We start from the raw sequence: 18128 nt of genomic DNA, 5'->3' as shown, positions 1-18128 counted from the left end.
TTTTTTTTTCTTCCATTTATTTTAATGTTCAAACATATCAAAAGGGATGAGTGATCATTTTCAAATGTTTCACTTGATCCAAATGATTAATTATTTTTCATTCAAACAAACCCATTACTGAAAATCACATGTATAATATAAATCCTAGCATCTAATCCAAAAATCTTGAAATAGGCCAAAATTGATTTCAATATGATTTTGAAAATCTCAATAAGTATCAGAAATGATACTATTTAAAGCTTAATCTATGTCAACATTTTAATATCTGACAAGAAAATAATCAGATTTGTGGCTAGAAAACATTTAAATATTATCCCATTTTCAATGAATCAAGTATATTTTAGATATTAGCAATAAAAAATAAATAATGATGTTGTATGAGAATATTGCTCAGTTATATTTTATTATTTGTTTCTACAGTAGAGCATCAATTATCCGACTCAATTGGGGACTGGGGCTGGTCGGATAACTGAAAAAAATCAATAACTGAAAAGTATAAAAAAATACATTATTAGTATAGTATATTAGTATATCCCATGTGATTAGTATATTAGTATATTGCTATTAACCTACTTTGCGTTGAAATTTCATTGATGTTAAGCCTAACAAATTTTTAAAAAAAATAATAATCATTACTATTGTGTCATTAAAAATTACTGTAAAAAAATAAAGAAAAATAAAAAATTAAGCTTAGTTTAAATACTGGCCTCTCTTTCATGGTAGAGTCAGTGTTGCCAGTTAAAACACCCAAAAATTTAACAAAAATAATATTAAAGTAGCCAAGACCTAGCCAAATATTGTAGCGCCACATCACTAGTGGACATTTGAATTTGCCGACTAGAACGCGATCGGTTAAACGATGTGATGGTTGATCGGGGGTCGGATAATTGATGATCTATTGTATTTCCATTATCTGAAATTTTTCGGGATTGATTTTGATAAATCTAAACAGTTATAATTCTTCACCCAAAAACCTAATAACCGGTGCCAGTCCACTTAAATTATATGGCAAACGTTTTCGGACACTTCACTGCGCCCTTCCTCAAGCCTTCTAATCTTCTTACAACGAATTTTCGAACAAACGAAGTCATATTTCCGTTACGCACGTGCCAACCGAATAATATTTAAAAATTAAAAAATCGAATAACTCAAATTCCAACGGTTCAACTAACCTCCATAAACAAAGCTTCCTCCAAACATTCTACTGCTATTTACAAATTCCTACTTCGCTCCGCCCTTCCTCTAACGAGTGATGACGTAAGCAGCTCTACGTCATTGCTAAACGTCGCACTTTTTAACTAATTTCAAAAACGCTCTTCCACTCTTTCAATAAAAGATCGTCATCCCGTTCCCTTTCTTTTACTCTGTCTCGTCTTTTTGCAGCAGGGCCTGCCAAGCCATCGATAATTTCATCTCATCTTTTGCGTTAATAGGCTGTGATGAACGGAAGGCCTTAAAGATTTCTATTTGTTCCAGCCATCTAATTTGCTCAGCGTGCTTAGTAGTAGCAAGCAACTTCGCTGCCCCGAAGTCCGGGACTATTTCCGGGTCGGACGCATAAATCGCTAATGAGGTGGTGGCTCTCCCATGCTCAATATCTTTCTGGTGTTCTCTCAATCTTACTTCCATCGCTCTTTTCGTGGATCCAATGTAGACCAATTCCTCATTGCACCTATTATCTGTTAGTGGGATAGCGTATACCCCCGGAAGTTTGCAACTATTCGTTCTGTCCTTATCATTCCGTAGTAGTTGCAGCATAGACGGGCATCTCCTGTAAGCTATGTCGAACTCTTGTCTTTTCGCAATTTTTCTATATAAAGGTGCCAATATCGGGTTGTATGAAAGGGGTACGATAATATTCGCTGTTCTTTGATTATTCCCATTCACCGGAGTGTCAGGACCGTCGCCATTTAGATAATTTCTTTCCAGTTGCTGTATCAGTCTGCCGTACCCGTGCTCTTGCGCCACCACCCGTAAGTGATCCAATTCCTTCTGTACTGTTTCCTGGGTGGTGCTGTGAGTGTACGCCCTTTTAATCAGGGACCTGAATGCAGCCATTTTGAAGGAATGATAAGGACAGAACGAATAGTTGCAAACTTCCGGGGTATACGCTATCCCACTAACAGATAATAGGTGCAATGAGGAATTGGTCTACATTGGATCCACGAAAAGAGCGATAAAAGTAAGATTGAGAGAACACCAGAAAGATATTGAGCATGGGAGAGCCACCACCTCATTAGCGATTTATGCGTCCGACCCGGAAATAGTCCCGGACTTCGGGGCAGCGAAGTTGCTTGCTACTACTAAGCACGCTGAGCAAATTAGATGGCTGGAACAAATAGAAATCTTTAAGGCCTTCCGTTCATCACAGCCTATTAACGCAAAAGATGAGATGAAATTATAGATGGCTTGGCAGGCCCTGCTGCAAAAAGACGAGACAGAGTAAAAGAAAGGGAACGGGATGACGATCTTTTATTGAAAGAGTGGAAGAGCGTTTTTGAAATTAGTTAAAAAGTGCGACGTTTAGCATTGACGTAGAGCTGCTTACGTCATCACTCGTTAGAGGAAGGGCGGAGCGATGTAGGAATTTGTAAATAGCAGTAGAATGTTTGGAGGAAGCTTTGTTTACGGAGGTTAGTTGAACCGTTGGAATTTGAGTTATTCGATTTTTTAATTTTTAAATATTATTCGGTTGGCACGTGTGTAACGGAAATATGACTTCGTTTGTTTGAAAATTCGTTGTAAGAAGATTAGAAGGCTTGAGGAAGGGCGCAGTGAAGTGTCCGAAAACGTTTGCCATATAATTTAAGTGGACTGGCACCGGTTATTAGGTTTTTGGGTGAAGAATTATTTACAATCCAGTGTTTTAGTGAGAGTTTATGTCTAAACAGTTATCTTAACACTTCCAGCTTAGTTATTAAACTTGTATAATTAAGATATTGAGAAATATAAATTATATTCCACAAAATATTAAAAAGTATAAAATTTTATGTAAATTAGTGTGATATCACTAATGTGTACAAAAGATGATTGTAAAGTTGACAAGGTATGCCTAAGTGGTCCGGTTAGCTGTAAGGCTGTGAGTACAAGTTAACAAATAGTTGAAATGTTTTGTCTTCACCTCTCTGGTTAGCAACTGCACTGCAACAGTTGAATGACAAAACAGTTGTATTGTCAATGTGTATGTACAAGACATAGAATTGTTTCCAGGAAAACCAACATATGTTTGAGCAATTTTTCATCATGGATATTGTACAGGTTTCTCTTGTAACTGATTTTTTAAGAAGCTATGAGAACTGCATGTCCTACAGTAATGTTATAAATATATACATAAGAACATGTCTTTACAGTTGTCAGCAAGGTCCTCTTGCACAAGCTAATGAGTGGAAACAAGAATTGTTATTGGTGTACACGGCATCCCATGTCTGTACTAGGCCAATCCTTATCAAAATATAAAAATGTAGAAAACTACATATAACAATGCAGAAACAACTCCAGCAACTGATAAAGCACAGCTTTGTTACATCATTGCCTGTGTACATATCTGCATTTGAATTTAATGAATACATAACAATGACAAAAGTGTTTTAACAATTTTTTGACTGTGTACACATAGCCTAAGTGTTTACAGATTTTGAAATTATTTTTATTGTAAGTTACTAAAAGACTGATTAAATGTTTTTTATACAGCTAGAATTTTCTCTACAAATCATGTTAATTAAGGATAATAAATTTTCCGGATTTGGATATTTTAGTAAGTTAATTGTAATTATTGTAGTTAATTTAATAACTGTAGAAAAAGTATCTAGTAATGGAAAAGTAACTAGTTTAAATTAATCTTCAAAAATAAGCATTAAATCTTTAAGCTCTGAAAATTTCTTCTATGTACCTGGAGATGAAATTGTTTTTGCCCTACAGGCTATGAGGAGGAATTTGTACAGCAAAACCAGTCAAACAACTTTCCCTTCAGCTGATTTCATCTGTAACAGATTAAACATGAAATCAGCCAAACTCAGTTTAAAGAGCTTTTCTTCATGAACAACAATTTAATGTGTTCATTAAGCAACTATTAAATCTTCCTGAAAGTCTCTGAGAGAAAAATTCTTCTGTAGAAAAATTCAATATGATCAACACAACATTCGTTCAAAATGAATAGGACCCAAAATAGTTGTGTGTATGAAAACACACAAGAATCCATGATAATAAAGCCAAATACAGTAGAGACTCGTAAATCGGAACCCCGGTAATCGGAATCGCCGGTAATCGGATCGATTTTCAGTCGGACTGTGTCATGCTGAATCAAACGTTTTTGATACTAGATTTACTTCTAAAGTATAATTTTCATGTTTTTATATTCTTCAATATATTTATTTTGTTTGTACAAAATGCAGAAATAATTTTTAACGATACGATAGCCTCGATTATTATTATAAAAATTTTCGTTAGGCTTAAAATCAACGAAAATTCAACACGAAGTGACACACAACGAAGAAAAATTTGAACATCGGACAGGTTAATATATTTTTTCGTACATAATCCGTAATTGGATCAAATCCCTAATCTGAACAACCCCAGTCCCCAATTGATTCCAATTTTTGGTTCACTACTGTAATTGCTAAATTAGATCAGGCTATATTACTGCTAATATTAATTGAATGCAAAGTAATTTGGCCTAGAGTTAGGCATTAGACACAATCTCTTATTAAATTATTACTTAATTTAAAGTTCTGGAAGAAAAGAATTGGCCCAGAGTCACTTACCTTGCAGATATGTTGCCAGTTACACTACCCAGACCTCTGTCCAATCTTCGCTTCCAGAACTATTAATTTAGATATAACCATACTGGTTACTCCAGTTGGCACTGTGAGTAACTGAGGTACTCTACTGCAACAATCAATGACACACTGGCAAGAGTGCTGGACTCAAAGTACATTAGGTAGGTCAACCTATGCCTTCGTGCCTGAAGTTGGCCTTACTCCGGTTTATGTTGGTTAATGACACAAATATTGACCGGTCACGGGAGGTTTCCCCACTTCAAGTCCAAGTTTGGATAAAGAGATGGTAGCTTCTTCTGTGGGTGTCCTTGTGGCAATGCGAGACACTACGTACTTGACTGTCCCCTTACTGAGGACTTCCGCCTAGGGGCAGACCAAGGTGATTGGACCAAGCCCCCTGAACAAGTACTTAGAATGCTAGCAGCTAGTAAAGGAAACTTAAAGAAACTTAAGGAATTGATGGAAAAAGTAATAGGTCTTCTAGACCTATAAGCTCAGTGGACAGGGTACTCCTTGTAGGGAAGGGGACCTCGCTGTCCGTTATATTTAAAAAGACTTATGTCTATGTGTGAGCTAATACGGGAATTGAGCTGAGTTAAATGCAGTACAGGCTTCATAATAAACAAAAGTTATGCCAAAGTTAGTGAGTTAGGTCTAAGAGGACAGATGGGAGCCCAGGAGAAGTCCTTGGTGACCCAACTAAAAGAAAAGATGTCTAGGACTTACCTTCGAATAAGAGACCAAGGCCCATGATTAAGGCATAGTCTCTATAACCCTGTGATGCCACTAGGTGGAGCAGGGTAGAGTTCTTTTTATGAGGCTGTGAGTAACTGGTATGGTTATATCTAAATTAATAGTTCTGGAAGCAGAGAGCAGACAGTAATCTGGATAGTGTAACTATAATGCATCCACACAATAAGTAGCAGTTGTAGATTAGAGTCCTGCACTGGACTAATTCTTTTCTTCCAGAACCTTCTAAGTTAATAAATATTAATTTAATTATAATTAGAAAAATGAAGAATGAGAACACAACAGAAGATGGTCAGATCTCAGCTGAGATATGGAGATGTTTAGGTGAAGAGGGTGTTGATATTGGTGAAAAAGCTGTGGCAGCAAGAGAAGATATCAGATGAGTGAAGGAAAAATATTTTAGTGCCAATTTATAAAGAAAAAGGAAATGTGGAGGAATGTGGAAATTACAGAGGAATTAAATTGATGTTGCACTCAACGAAGTTCTGGGAGAGAATTGTGGAATGAAGGTTATGGCAAAGGGACAGCTACAGGTGAGGAACAGTTTGGTTTCATGCCTGGAAGAGAAACAACAGACACAATCTTTGCTCTAAAGCAGCTGATAGAAAGGTAAGAGATGCAGGCAGAACTACATATGGTATTTATAGACCTGGAGAAAGCATATGATAGGATGTCTAGACAGGAGGTATGGCAATGTACGAGAGTAAAGGGAATACCAGAAAAGTATGTAAGGCTTGTTAAGGAAATGTATAAAGGGCAATGACTCAAGTAAAGAGTTCTGTAAGTAAGTATGACAGAGGGATTCACTGTGAGAGTTGTACTACACCAGAGCTCAGCCCTTAGCCTGTTCAATTTGGTGTGGATATGAAGAGTAAGACACCATGGAGTATGCTGTTTGTGGATGACACTGTGCTATGCAAAACATCCCAATATAAGGTAGAGAAGAAGCCAGAGGAACAGAGAAAAGTGTTGGAAGAGAAAGGCATGAAGATAAGCAGAGCAAAGACAGTATATATGACATCTGGTGGAGGGAATGAGAGTTACATAAAATTTCAGGGTGAAGAGTTAGTAACAGCCTCCAAATTTAAGTATCTTGGATCATATATAGCAAGTGATGAGAAATTCAAGAGAATTCAGAGTGGATGATTGAACTGGAGAAACATGAGTGGGGTGCTTTGTGATAAGAAAATTGCAAAATAAAAAGATTATACAAAACTGTGATAAGAACTGCAATGATGTACAGTGCTGAGACATGGGCAATGACAAAAGCACAGAAAAAATGGAGACAGCAGAGATGAGAATACTGAGATGAATATGTAGTGTGGCAAAGAAGGGCAGAATTAGGAATGATTACATAAGAGGAACAGTCAAGATGCATGAAAGTAGATTAAGATGATTTGTACATGTGGAGAGAAGTGAGGACTATGTTGGAAAGAAGGTCGGTAAGTTGGAAGTGATAGAGAGGAGGAAGCTTGGAAGACTGAAGATGAGGTGGAGAGAAAAGCTGGCAGAGGATTTGGGAGAGATGGGATGGAGGAAAGATATCCTGGATAGAGAGAAGTGGAGAAGACAGATTAAAGATGGAATGTTGACCCCATATAAACTTGGGAAAAAGATAAGACAAAGAAGAAAATTAATTAATTATAATTATCAAATTTAATAGGAGATAGCATCTAACACCTACCCTTAGTCCAAATTACTTAGCATTTTATTATTAATAGCAGCAGAAATGTAGCCTGATCTAATTTGGCAATCATTTTGCTTTAATATGTTATATCCAATTATTTTAAATTTATTTTTTCTTTTCTATTTGTTTTTATTTTGTACTTTGCATATTAAATCATCTGCTTCATTTTTTAAGCCTTGAAGTAATCAAAATCTTACTTTCTTAAATAACTTTACTAAATAAATTCTTTTAAATTTTGATTCATCTTACTTTTTTACTTTCTTAAATGTATTAGAAATAATTAATATTTAAAATATTTAAAACACACAAAAAATCTAAAGTAAAAGAATTTCTTTTAAAACATTAAGAATTTGAACTATCAGAGAGCAAAGCAGCCAATCTAATGTATGAAGTAGGAAAAAAAAATAAAAAAAAAAGTTAAATTTAAAATATTCAAGCCTGAAGATAGACCAAAATAGATGACTTTCTGGTTTTGAAAAGAATTGCACAAAAATATTATAATTTCTTATAGTTGTTCAAAGCTGACTGCACATTTAGCTACAAAATAAATCAGCAATGAGTTGATAAACTTTTCTGGCAACAAACTTTTCAAACAACAAATTTTTCTGGCATTTACAATTTTGGTGGTGCCATCTGTTACCATATTTTATTTAAAAATCTTTTTATATTTTTGATGGTAGAGATGAACGTTATATAAAAATTGTAATTGCTAATAACGAGTAAAATTGTCATTAAGTCTGATCCTACTGGAGATACACACAACCCAATTATCTCCCCACCCCCTTGACATTTAACCACCAAAATTTATTAGCATCAATCCTCCTAATAAACAAACCTCTCTGCAAAATTTCAGAAATTTTTGACAAAAAGCACAAGAGTTATTAAGCTTCAAACAGGGTGAACAAAACTGTGCCCCCCACACACACTCACTAACATCCATACATATAGAAATTATCCCCAAATTTTTTTGCATTTCTCATTAAAAAGTAAAAGTTTTGTTGCCTGAAAAGTAGGCCATGCTGTAACCTTTTTTAGTTACCATGATTAAAAAGTAGTCAGTGCAATCACTCGCTACTTTTCACATAATTGTATAATATTTTGTCAACTAAAATTGTTATTGAATCTCAGACTTTATGGATTAAGGAACATTTTAACAAACTGTCTAGCATAATAATATGATACTTTTATGTTATTACTTTACATTTTTAAAGGTAAATGATGTAAACTACTTTCATGGTTTAAATAAAAACATTTAACACTTCTGTCTTTGATATATAAATATAAATAAACAATAAATATTTGGCTTCAAAACATTATTACATACCTACCTACTTTTGCCAAATTTACCAGTAAAAGATATCAAATTACTGATATATTTACCAATGCATTTTTTACCTGATTACTAAAGAACTGGTAAACCATCTACCAATAATGCAATTCCTATTCCTGAAGTTATTATTCTTTTATAAGCAAATATAGTTGAACTATTAAAATGATTTTTTATATTATTATAATATGTTTTATGTGATTTTATCTTGCTCTACAACATAGTAATTTTCTTTACTAATTATCTTCTGACATTGTAATTTATTCATTTCTCATTAAGAAAAAGTAAAATTATATTTGCCAAAGTCTCATTGGTAAAGCAAACTTGTTTTATCATATGTATATAAAGAAATGAAAAGATTTCAAGTTCAAAGTGTGTATAAATTGAAATTCTTACAAAGTTCAAAGTACAGTAGAGCATCGATTATCCGACCCCCGATCAACCGTCACTTCGGTTAATCGACCGCGTTCTAGTTGGCAAATTCAAATGTCCGCTAGCAATGTGGCGCTTCAATATTTGGCTAAGTCTTGGCTACTTTAATATTATTTTTGTTAAATTTTTGGGTGTTTTAGCTGAGAACACTGGCTCGACCATGAAAGAGAGGCCAGTATTTAAACGAGGATTAATTTTATTTAACGACGCTGTCCAATTGCCGTTTTTAAAACGGGTGCGAGATTTAGCGGCATAAAAAGCGAGTGTCAGCTGTGAAGCAAAAGAAAATTTTGGACTTCTTTTTGTAATGTATAGGCCTACTTTATGTAAAATATGTAACCCAAATATATATTTTTTTGTTTTATACTGTATTTTTCAATATACAGTATAGTACTGTATTTATTTTGTGCAAAATAAAGAAATAATTTTTAACGATACAATAGTGATGATTATTATTTTAAAAAAATTGTTACACTTAACATCGATGAAAAATCAATGCAAAGTAGGTTAATAGCGATATACTAATATACTAATTACATGGGATATACTAATGTATTAATATACTATACTAATAATGTATTTTTTCATACTTTTCGGTTATCTGTTTTTTCAGTTATCCGACCAACCCCAGTCCCCAATTGAGTTGGATAATCGATGCTCTACTGTAATCCATAATTTAATTAAATTTTTTGAATATAAAAATAAATACAAAATTTAAAAACAATGCAGAGAAATTTATTCAATTTAATTTATAGTATTTTTGAAAAAACAATTGAAAGTATACCTGATCATCTTCACTTCCTGCTTCCATGAGAGATTGTTGGATGGCATATTGGAGAAGTTCGTCGTCATCGTCGATGCTCAGATGACGTAGTTCATTATTTCCTTTACAAAATAAAACAATATTTATTTAATAGCAAATTTATTGAGTCTGTCTCAATTCAAATCTATATTAATTATTACTATTATTAGTTTTAAAATTAGTTCAATTGACAAACACAAGAATGGATTGAGATTATTCAAAGACAATCTTAATCTATTCTTAACGAAGAATTTCAAACTTTTAAAAACAAAAATGATATTGAATTGAGACAGACATAATTTCAAAATAAAAAAAAGCATGCATTATCACCATGCAAAATATTTTTAATTGCATGCTTCTCTACTGGGAGTGAACATGCAATAATATATTAACTTAATTTTTATTTATCCTTTTAATAAAAACTAATTTCGCTGGGCACCATGCTTTAATAAATAAATTAATAAATTAAATATCCAGAAACAAAATTATTATACTTAAAATTATCTAAATACATTAGGTTTTTTCTTTTATTTTATAACAAATATTTTAAGCACCAAAGCAATTCTGAATATGGCAGCGACCGACTAATAAAATAAAAAAGCAATACATTTATTATAATTAACCCGAAGTGCCACGACTTTAGTCATGCAATAATAGTCAATGCTCTCCGGTTTATCCCGAAGAGATGTCTCATGCATTTTATTACATTACCTAGCAGTGTCCCACACCTGCCTGTCCTCCACACCGCTCATGCTATACTGGAGCCAGAATAATGCAAATGAATGTTAATTTTTTGACAGCCTCAAGTTTTGAGAGCAAGCTTATTAAATATACATATAGAAAAATATGATTATGATTAAAATCAATATTTCACATTAACAAATTATTTTCAATTCTTAATGTAAAGTAAAAAAAATAGTAATGCCAACAATATTTTTTCTGTGTTATTTGTTAAAAAAAAAAGGCAATGAATGAGCAAACAGAACTTACTCATTCATTCATTTGCAATATTCTGACAAAATTCTTTCCTTATAGATATGATAAATTCTTAAATATTATAATTAATTAGTTAAAAAGTAAGTTCTAAACATTTATTATTACACAATTTTGGCATCAAGGTGAAAACAAAACTAAACAATTTTATAATGAAAAGATCATCTTAAATAAAATTATTATTTAAAAGCAATAGTTTAACAAAATGTAGTTTAAACACTTCTGCATTTCACTTCCAATATTACATGTTGCACAGATACACATATACATACATCTTCAATATTAATTTATTGCCATTATATGATAGAAAATACTTCATTTTGAAAAATAAACAAATTGTTTTCTGGAAGTCTTAATCCTTTTAATCTATTGAATATTTTCATGGAATAAACTCGGCTTCAAGAAAGAAAAATGAAGATTCTGAATACGTAAAGATTTATCCTCGAGAACATTCAACAGATAACGACTTGTAGAAGGATTATATATAAGTTTGGAGCAGTGAACCAAGTTAAAAATTATATTTTCATAAAAGTACAGAATTTTTTTCTTAAAATCAACAATGATTTATTTAATTAATTGTTGTTATTAGAATATCAGTAATATACAGTCAAACCTGTTTTTGTGCGGTCTTTTTCTGTGCGATTTTTATTTGTGCGATTTTTTTGTGCGGTATATGAAAATTTCAATCAAATTGGAACATAATTGACTCCTGTAAAATTTTTAAAAACTCTATTGGTTGTTTTCTATGACATCGGCAGGTTTTTTCATTTTTTATTCAGTAAAATTTTTTTCTCATACGTTTATTTCGATCCCCTCTTATTTTAATAGCGTAAAAACCATAAATATTATGTTATATTTGAACAGATGCTGTAAGTTAGCTCCCCTCCGGCTTTAGACTGCGGGTGTGAAATTTCACGCCTTGTTAAATGAAATAACACTTCCTGCAGCTATATTTATCAAATAAAATCATTATTTAACGATTATTTTTAACTTTTTAATGTTAGATTCGTATTTAAGTGGAAATAATTAATTAATATAAAAATTAAAATTCTTAGAGGATTTTTTTCTCCATTAGGCATTGCAGAAAAAGGCCCAAGGAGTTAAAAAAGCAATTCCTAGTTATTTCGTACAGTTTCGAGTTATTTTCTACGTGAGACTTTTTTTATGCAGTCCCTATTATTAAAAAAAATATTTTTTTAATTGTGTTGCGAAAACTATTTTTTATAGCCACTCGTGAAGTTTTGCGCGATTTTTTTTAATGCATTTTCTTTTATGCGGTCCCTATCCCCCGCACAAAAACAGGTTTGACTGTATATGATAAGAACTGAATTAAGGTTGTTTATGTGATAATATGTACCTACAAATTATATGTATGCATTCGTAAAATATAAATATTACAAAATAATCCTGAATTGAAATATAACATATATTCATAAATTATTAATTTCAGTGAAGAAAATCAGTTCTTTTTTGCTATATAGATTTGTTAGTCAATTCTAACGATGTACTGTATGATAACTGAGGTTATTTTAATGTTACATTGATAACTGGAGCTAAAATACATCTATTTTTCTTCACCAAACAAAATTCCATTGCTTCATGGGTATTCACACAAATTGTCAAGACATTCTGACACATGTTTCTTATTTCAGACAATGGTAAACTTGTGAAACAACTTGAATTATAATCCCTCAGTATTTTTATATTTTGTTGGCAACATTGTCATAAGATTTAGATAATTAATAATTAGGATAATCACAATACATGATAGATGCTTCTCTACTGATTAATAACACTTTCAGTCACTATAAACTATGAAGACTCCAAACTGAAAAATGTGATTAAAATATCATCTACTATAGTTAGAGCTTACAGAAAAAAAATTAATAATTAGAACTAAGGATGAATCAAAAAGTAAATGAATTTATATGTAAAGACACTATAATACAAAGCCTAATGGCTATATTAATAAAAACATATTAAAGACTCTTTTAACGAGTCAATATTTAGACTAGTTAATGATAACTTTGTTTTAAAATGTTTTATTGATGATAATTTCATTCTAGGAGTTGTACCACTGTAGGACAGCAAGCACAGATCAGTTTTTGTAGTCAGATGACATTAAAAATATGTAATGGCTTCATCACAAACCATAATTTTAAAGGACAGAGTTTAGAATAACAATATCCCACATTACCAAATACTATTTTGTATTTGGCTTTAACAGAAAAATGATGTTAATCTTAGTTTGGGACTTTAATGATCCAATAACAGATTATTACTTTAAGGGAGGCACTGTACAATGAAATATTGAAAGTAATGCTGAAATGGTAATTTGCACAAGTACAGAAGTTTTGCTCTCCAAAGGATTCTTTTACTCCATGACAATAATTGTCCATATTCTACTGCAACCAAGATTAAAACAATAAGGCAGCTGAAATTTGAAGTTCCTCAACACCCCTAATATAGTCCCAATTTAGCTGTATCTCCATGTTCAAACCATTAAAAGAAGATTTATGAGGAGAAAAATTGTCAATGATGAGGAAGCTAAGACACAGTGTATATACGACTTTATACAGATGGGAGACTTGTGAAACACTACACACAATGTTAATAAAAATGATTATTCCATCAAGAAATGATACTTTTCATTTGTTGCAGATTGATGTACAGTAAATAATTAATAAATTTCCTTTACTTTTTGATTTTTCTTTGAAAAATAAAAATGCCAAAGAGAATTAATTTAATTGATACATTATAATGTATCAGACATAAAATGGCTTTAAATGTGCCGTCTTTATAGATTTATGCCAAACGATACCGTAATGCATCTGGCTAATTAAATTTTAAGTAACTTGTTACTAGAGATAAACGTTAGGCACCATCTCTTATTAAATTTAATAATTATAATAAATTAATATTTAATAAATAATTTAGAATATTCTGGAAGAAAAGAATTGGCCCAGAGCAGGACTTGGGGTTTAGGTAGAGTAACTGGCAATGCATCCATATGGTAAGCAGGAGTTATGGGTTTGAGTCACACTCTGGGTCAACTCTAAATTTGCAATTTAGACTATTCTTCCAGAATAGTCTAAATTATTTATTAAATATTAATTTATTATAATTATTAAATTTAATAAGAGACGACACCTAATTTTTATCTCTAGTAACAAATTACTTAAAATTTAATTATTAATATATCCAAAAAATAACCCGATACATTATGGTATCATTTGGCATTAACTGATAGCATTGGGTTTGAGTTGTTTACTTATGTATTCTTTACAGATTATGAATATGATGTTAACTAATGTAGATTTTTGACTATATACATCAATTCTGAACTTTTTGTGATTTCTTTTGTCCATATTATTCATCTATTCATACAAATTAACATTTTTCATTCATATATATATATTCAATTAGAAATAAATTTGTTGTTATTAGCTATTCTTTTATTGTAATTTCATTATGTCACAACTATGTGAATGTAAAATTTACTTTGGAGTACAATCCCATCAATGCAATAACTATTTACTAATTCATAGACTGTGTTAAGTTACTAGTAGTAATGCCACTACTTCTAGTCATATAATGATGATCAGTTACATATCATGAATATTTCTAATATTGATTGATTGCTTGATAAATATTCTAATTATAAAAGAGTACATTAAAATAAAATTTAATTGATTTTTCACAATTATTTATCAGAGGAGCTCATTTTTATAAATGGCTTATTTTTTATGTTCTTATTCAAATTAATTTATTTAAATGCAAAATAATCTAAAATATTCTTGCCATTAATCCATACAAAACTGGTATTTACAACTATGTTGCAACAAATTTACAGAAGTTTAAATACCTTTTAAAATAATCGGTTTCTAATAATACACAATTAGAATAGCATGAATTTAAGTAGAAACCACAGCAAGTTCTTGCCTAATGTCACTACTAATACAAAAGCGTCATTGTGTCTGTGTGCGCGAATTCCTTATAACTCCTGCAATATTTGTCCAATCCAGATGAAATTTTGGTTATATTTGTTTTATGTTCTGACAAAAAGTATAAGTTATTTATTTTATGGGAATATTAGCTATAAAATAAATGTTTTATAGATTTTGAATTGGTGATCGCAGTTACATTGCAGTGACACCTGTGACCACGTGATGTTTGTGCTTGACAAAGAAATTTCCCTTAAGTTGCATTTTTAAATATTTTGGCAAATGGCATATTTTAAACTTACTTCACTAAATTTAAAATTTAAACTTTAAAAATGATAGCTCCATTGGGTCACTTCTATAACAAATTGTTTTTTTAATGTTTCCCTAGTGACCACACGACATTCTGTTATCAAATCGGAAGTAACATTCTAAGGAGCCAGTTATTTAGAAAATGTTATTGCTAATATAATGTACATATAATTCATCCTTGTTTTAGCAATGTGGAATTAAAAAGACTTGATATTTTGTCAAAAAATTTGCCTAGGGGAAAACCTAAGAGTAAAATTGGTCAGGCAAATTCTAGATCTAAAAGAATAAAAACAACCGAGACTCGTGAAGTTCGACTTGAGAACATTGAGTAAGAATGGCTTTTTCAAGGGCTGCAGAAACAGCATCACAATGTCAAGTTTGACTTGAAGCTTTTCTCAATTCTTCAATTTCTACTTTCTCATAAAAAATATTTTGTCGTGCTTGATGGGAGAATTTCTAGTTTTGTTATAATACTGTTGAGGAAAGATACAAGTACATTTTTAACCATTTACAATCAACATTGCTAAATTTTCTTTATAGACAATAAAACTAATTCTACAAAGTGAGAAATAAATGCCAGGAATTGCAAACACAACCCAATAACAATAACATTAACTGAATTATTTTCTTGAAATCTGATTTATATACTTTCCATTCATTCCCTTCTTTTCAAATAATGTAAACCTATCAACATTAACATGTGAAACATCATTTAACGTTGAATTAAACATATGTGCCCATTTTGTATTCACCGTTTTAACATTTATACAGCACCCTCTATAGTTTGTTGAAGTTGCAAATTGTTTGTTTTTTTAACTGCATGGAGGTAGATGCTCCTTACAATTTTCCCTTTGCAAACATTTATTGCTTATTATTCATCTTTACCCATCTCCAGTGATGAGGATTTAACCTCCCTTCTCATACCATCCACTACCACTACAAAATCGGGGAAATAATTATCTTACTTATATTCAAGAATGATAAATGAAAACACGTATAATTCATACTTATTTCAATCTTTCATATTAGAAATGTTTTCGGTCTTTATTTAAAAGTTTGATGATGCTTTCGATCAGAAATATGCTGTAGGAACTTAACTCTTGTGTATATCATTTAACTCTGGGTTCCCAAATAGTTAACAGCAACTACTTTGGAAACGCCAGGGGTCAATGTGACATTTTTAGCATTGAAATTAGTTGGGGGGGTCAATTGAAAGCATTTCCAATATACATACCCAGTATACATAACCAATTGGAACCAATTGGTTATGTATATGACAATACAGGATGTAAATTTTCATAGAAAATAAAAATAAATAAATCTGGTGAGTCCTTATTATTATTATTAACTGTATTAGAAAAAAATAAAGAGTGGAATTCATAAAAAGTTGAGCAATCCTTGAAGGGGTTGATGGTCAAAGAAATTTTGAGATCCCCAATTTAACCTATGGTAAAATTGATTTTGTTATATTGTACGTCATTTTACTTAATGCTGCAGTTTTCAAGAAATTATCAGCGACATTAAGTGAGGACTATTTAGTTTTAAAATATATATTTAAAAAATTCATAAAAGCAGCATTAAAACAAATAACAGTTATTTGCGGGAAATGACTATTTCAATTTTATTTTGGGCAGAAATAGAAATGACTACTTTTTAATGTTACTAAATGCAAAACACTAAATTTTATGAAAGTAAAACATTAAAAATTTTTGTTTTCGTTCTCATGGAAATATGATACCTAAATTAATATTTATTGCATATATAAGCACAGAACAAAATTTAATGAAAATACTTTGTTAGCAAATGCAGTACAACCAATAAATTTAATTAATTAATTTAGAAAAATTAATTTAAATATTATAGCCATAGTGCCCAGACCCTAATAAAAAAAAGATAAAAAATTAAAATTTATTTAAGAGTCACAAATATAGTTTAAAAAAAAATTAAAGATTAAATATGACACATGCAAGATTATAATATATTTTAAAATAATGATATAAGTTTTATTTAAATATAGTATATGAGAATTTAAAAATGTTACAAACTGGTGTCTAAAATTAAAGTCCAAAAACATTATTGCAAAATAAATTATATATATTTAACAAAATTTATTGAAATATATATAGTCATAAAATTAAGAAACATGAATCTCAATTGTTTTCAAGCCTAAAGACTCATCTTGAGAGTAACATCCAAAACTTATATCTTAATATCTACACTGAATGGGTCTATGGACTTGAAAGCATTTGAAACTATATTATAATATACTTTAATAAAGCAATTTATTTATATTTATTAAAGTTTGAAAACAGCAGTTTCTTGTTTAATTTTAGTTTAATGTAACTTTTATGTACTTTTAATGAAATCGGATTTAGCTCCTAGAGGGTCCTTAGAAGAATCTTTTAACTTTTGCCATTGTTGTAGAGTAAAATTTGTTGCCTGCAATTCTTTCAATGAGTGTCATAGACATATCTGGGAGCTCTTGAAAGAAACTCTGAGGGCAGATTCTACTAATTTAGATGGCACAATCTTTCATATGTTGTCATTCTCAAAAAATGTAGATAAGTATTAGTAATTATAAAAAATTGGGCCCAATGGCATTCTAGAAAGCCTTATACCAACTTCAATATCTCATGCATACAGCTCTAAATTATCATAGTCTTCTTCAAAAGATACAGAATGAGATGCAGTCATTCAAAATAATGCTATTTCCCACTGACACATCACTATAATAGATCTTTTTCTGATACTGGATGGATAATTATAGATTCCTTTTTTTCTTCTAAATGATAAACATCAGCCGGTAAACTGAAAGCTGGCTCATTTGTAATAAAAGAACGTTATTCCATTTAACTGAGTTCCACAAATAATGATAACTGTATCAGTTCAAAGGAACATTTATGAGAAAAGATTAAGCAAATACAAAATATGGCTCTGCTCACATTTGATTTATTTTGAAATAGTTATCCTAGAGGTTAGCATTCAGAAAAAATTAAAGACATATCTACATAAACTTATAAAATAAATAACCAAAAACTTCCTTTGCTTTCTTTCTTTAACAAGATGTTAATCACTACAATTAATTCACTGAACTATTTTTTCTTTAAAT

The 18128-nt window shown here is 30.9% G+C and overlaps 1 protein-coding gene across 2 annotated transcripts in view; it reads right to left on the bottom strand.

Annotated features, from left to right (window-relative positions):
• LOC136990918 (ankyrin repeat domain-containing protein 13D) overlaps nucleotides 1-18128 on the bottom strand; it is a 117368-nt gene that overhangs the window by 40113 nt on the left and 59127 nt on the right. For both annotated transcript variants that reach the window (XM_067289388.1, XM_067289387.1), the window contains exon 13: nucleotides 9756-9856. In XM_067289388.1, coding sequence (XP_067145489.1) covers nucleotides 9756-9856 — 101 coding nt within the window. The remainder of the gene's footprint in view (nucleotides 1-9755; nucleotides 9857-18128) is intronic.

The sequence above is a fragment of the Centruroides vittatus genome, unplaced genomic scaffold, assembly GCF_030686945.1.
Source record: "Centruroides vittatus isolate TY-2023 unplaced genomic scaffold, ASM3068694v2 contig_1381, whole genome shotgun sequence".
Taxonomy (NCBI): Eukaryota; Metazoa; Arthropoda; class Arachnida; order Scorpiones; family Buthidae; genus Centruroides; species Centruroides vittatus.
The sequence above is the reverse complement of the archived record's forward strand: the minus strand, read 5'-3'. Positions and strand labels throughout refer to the sequence as shown.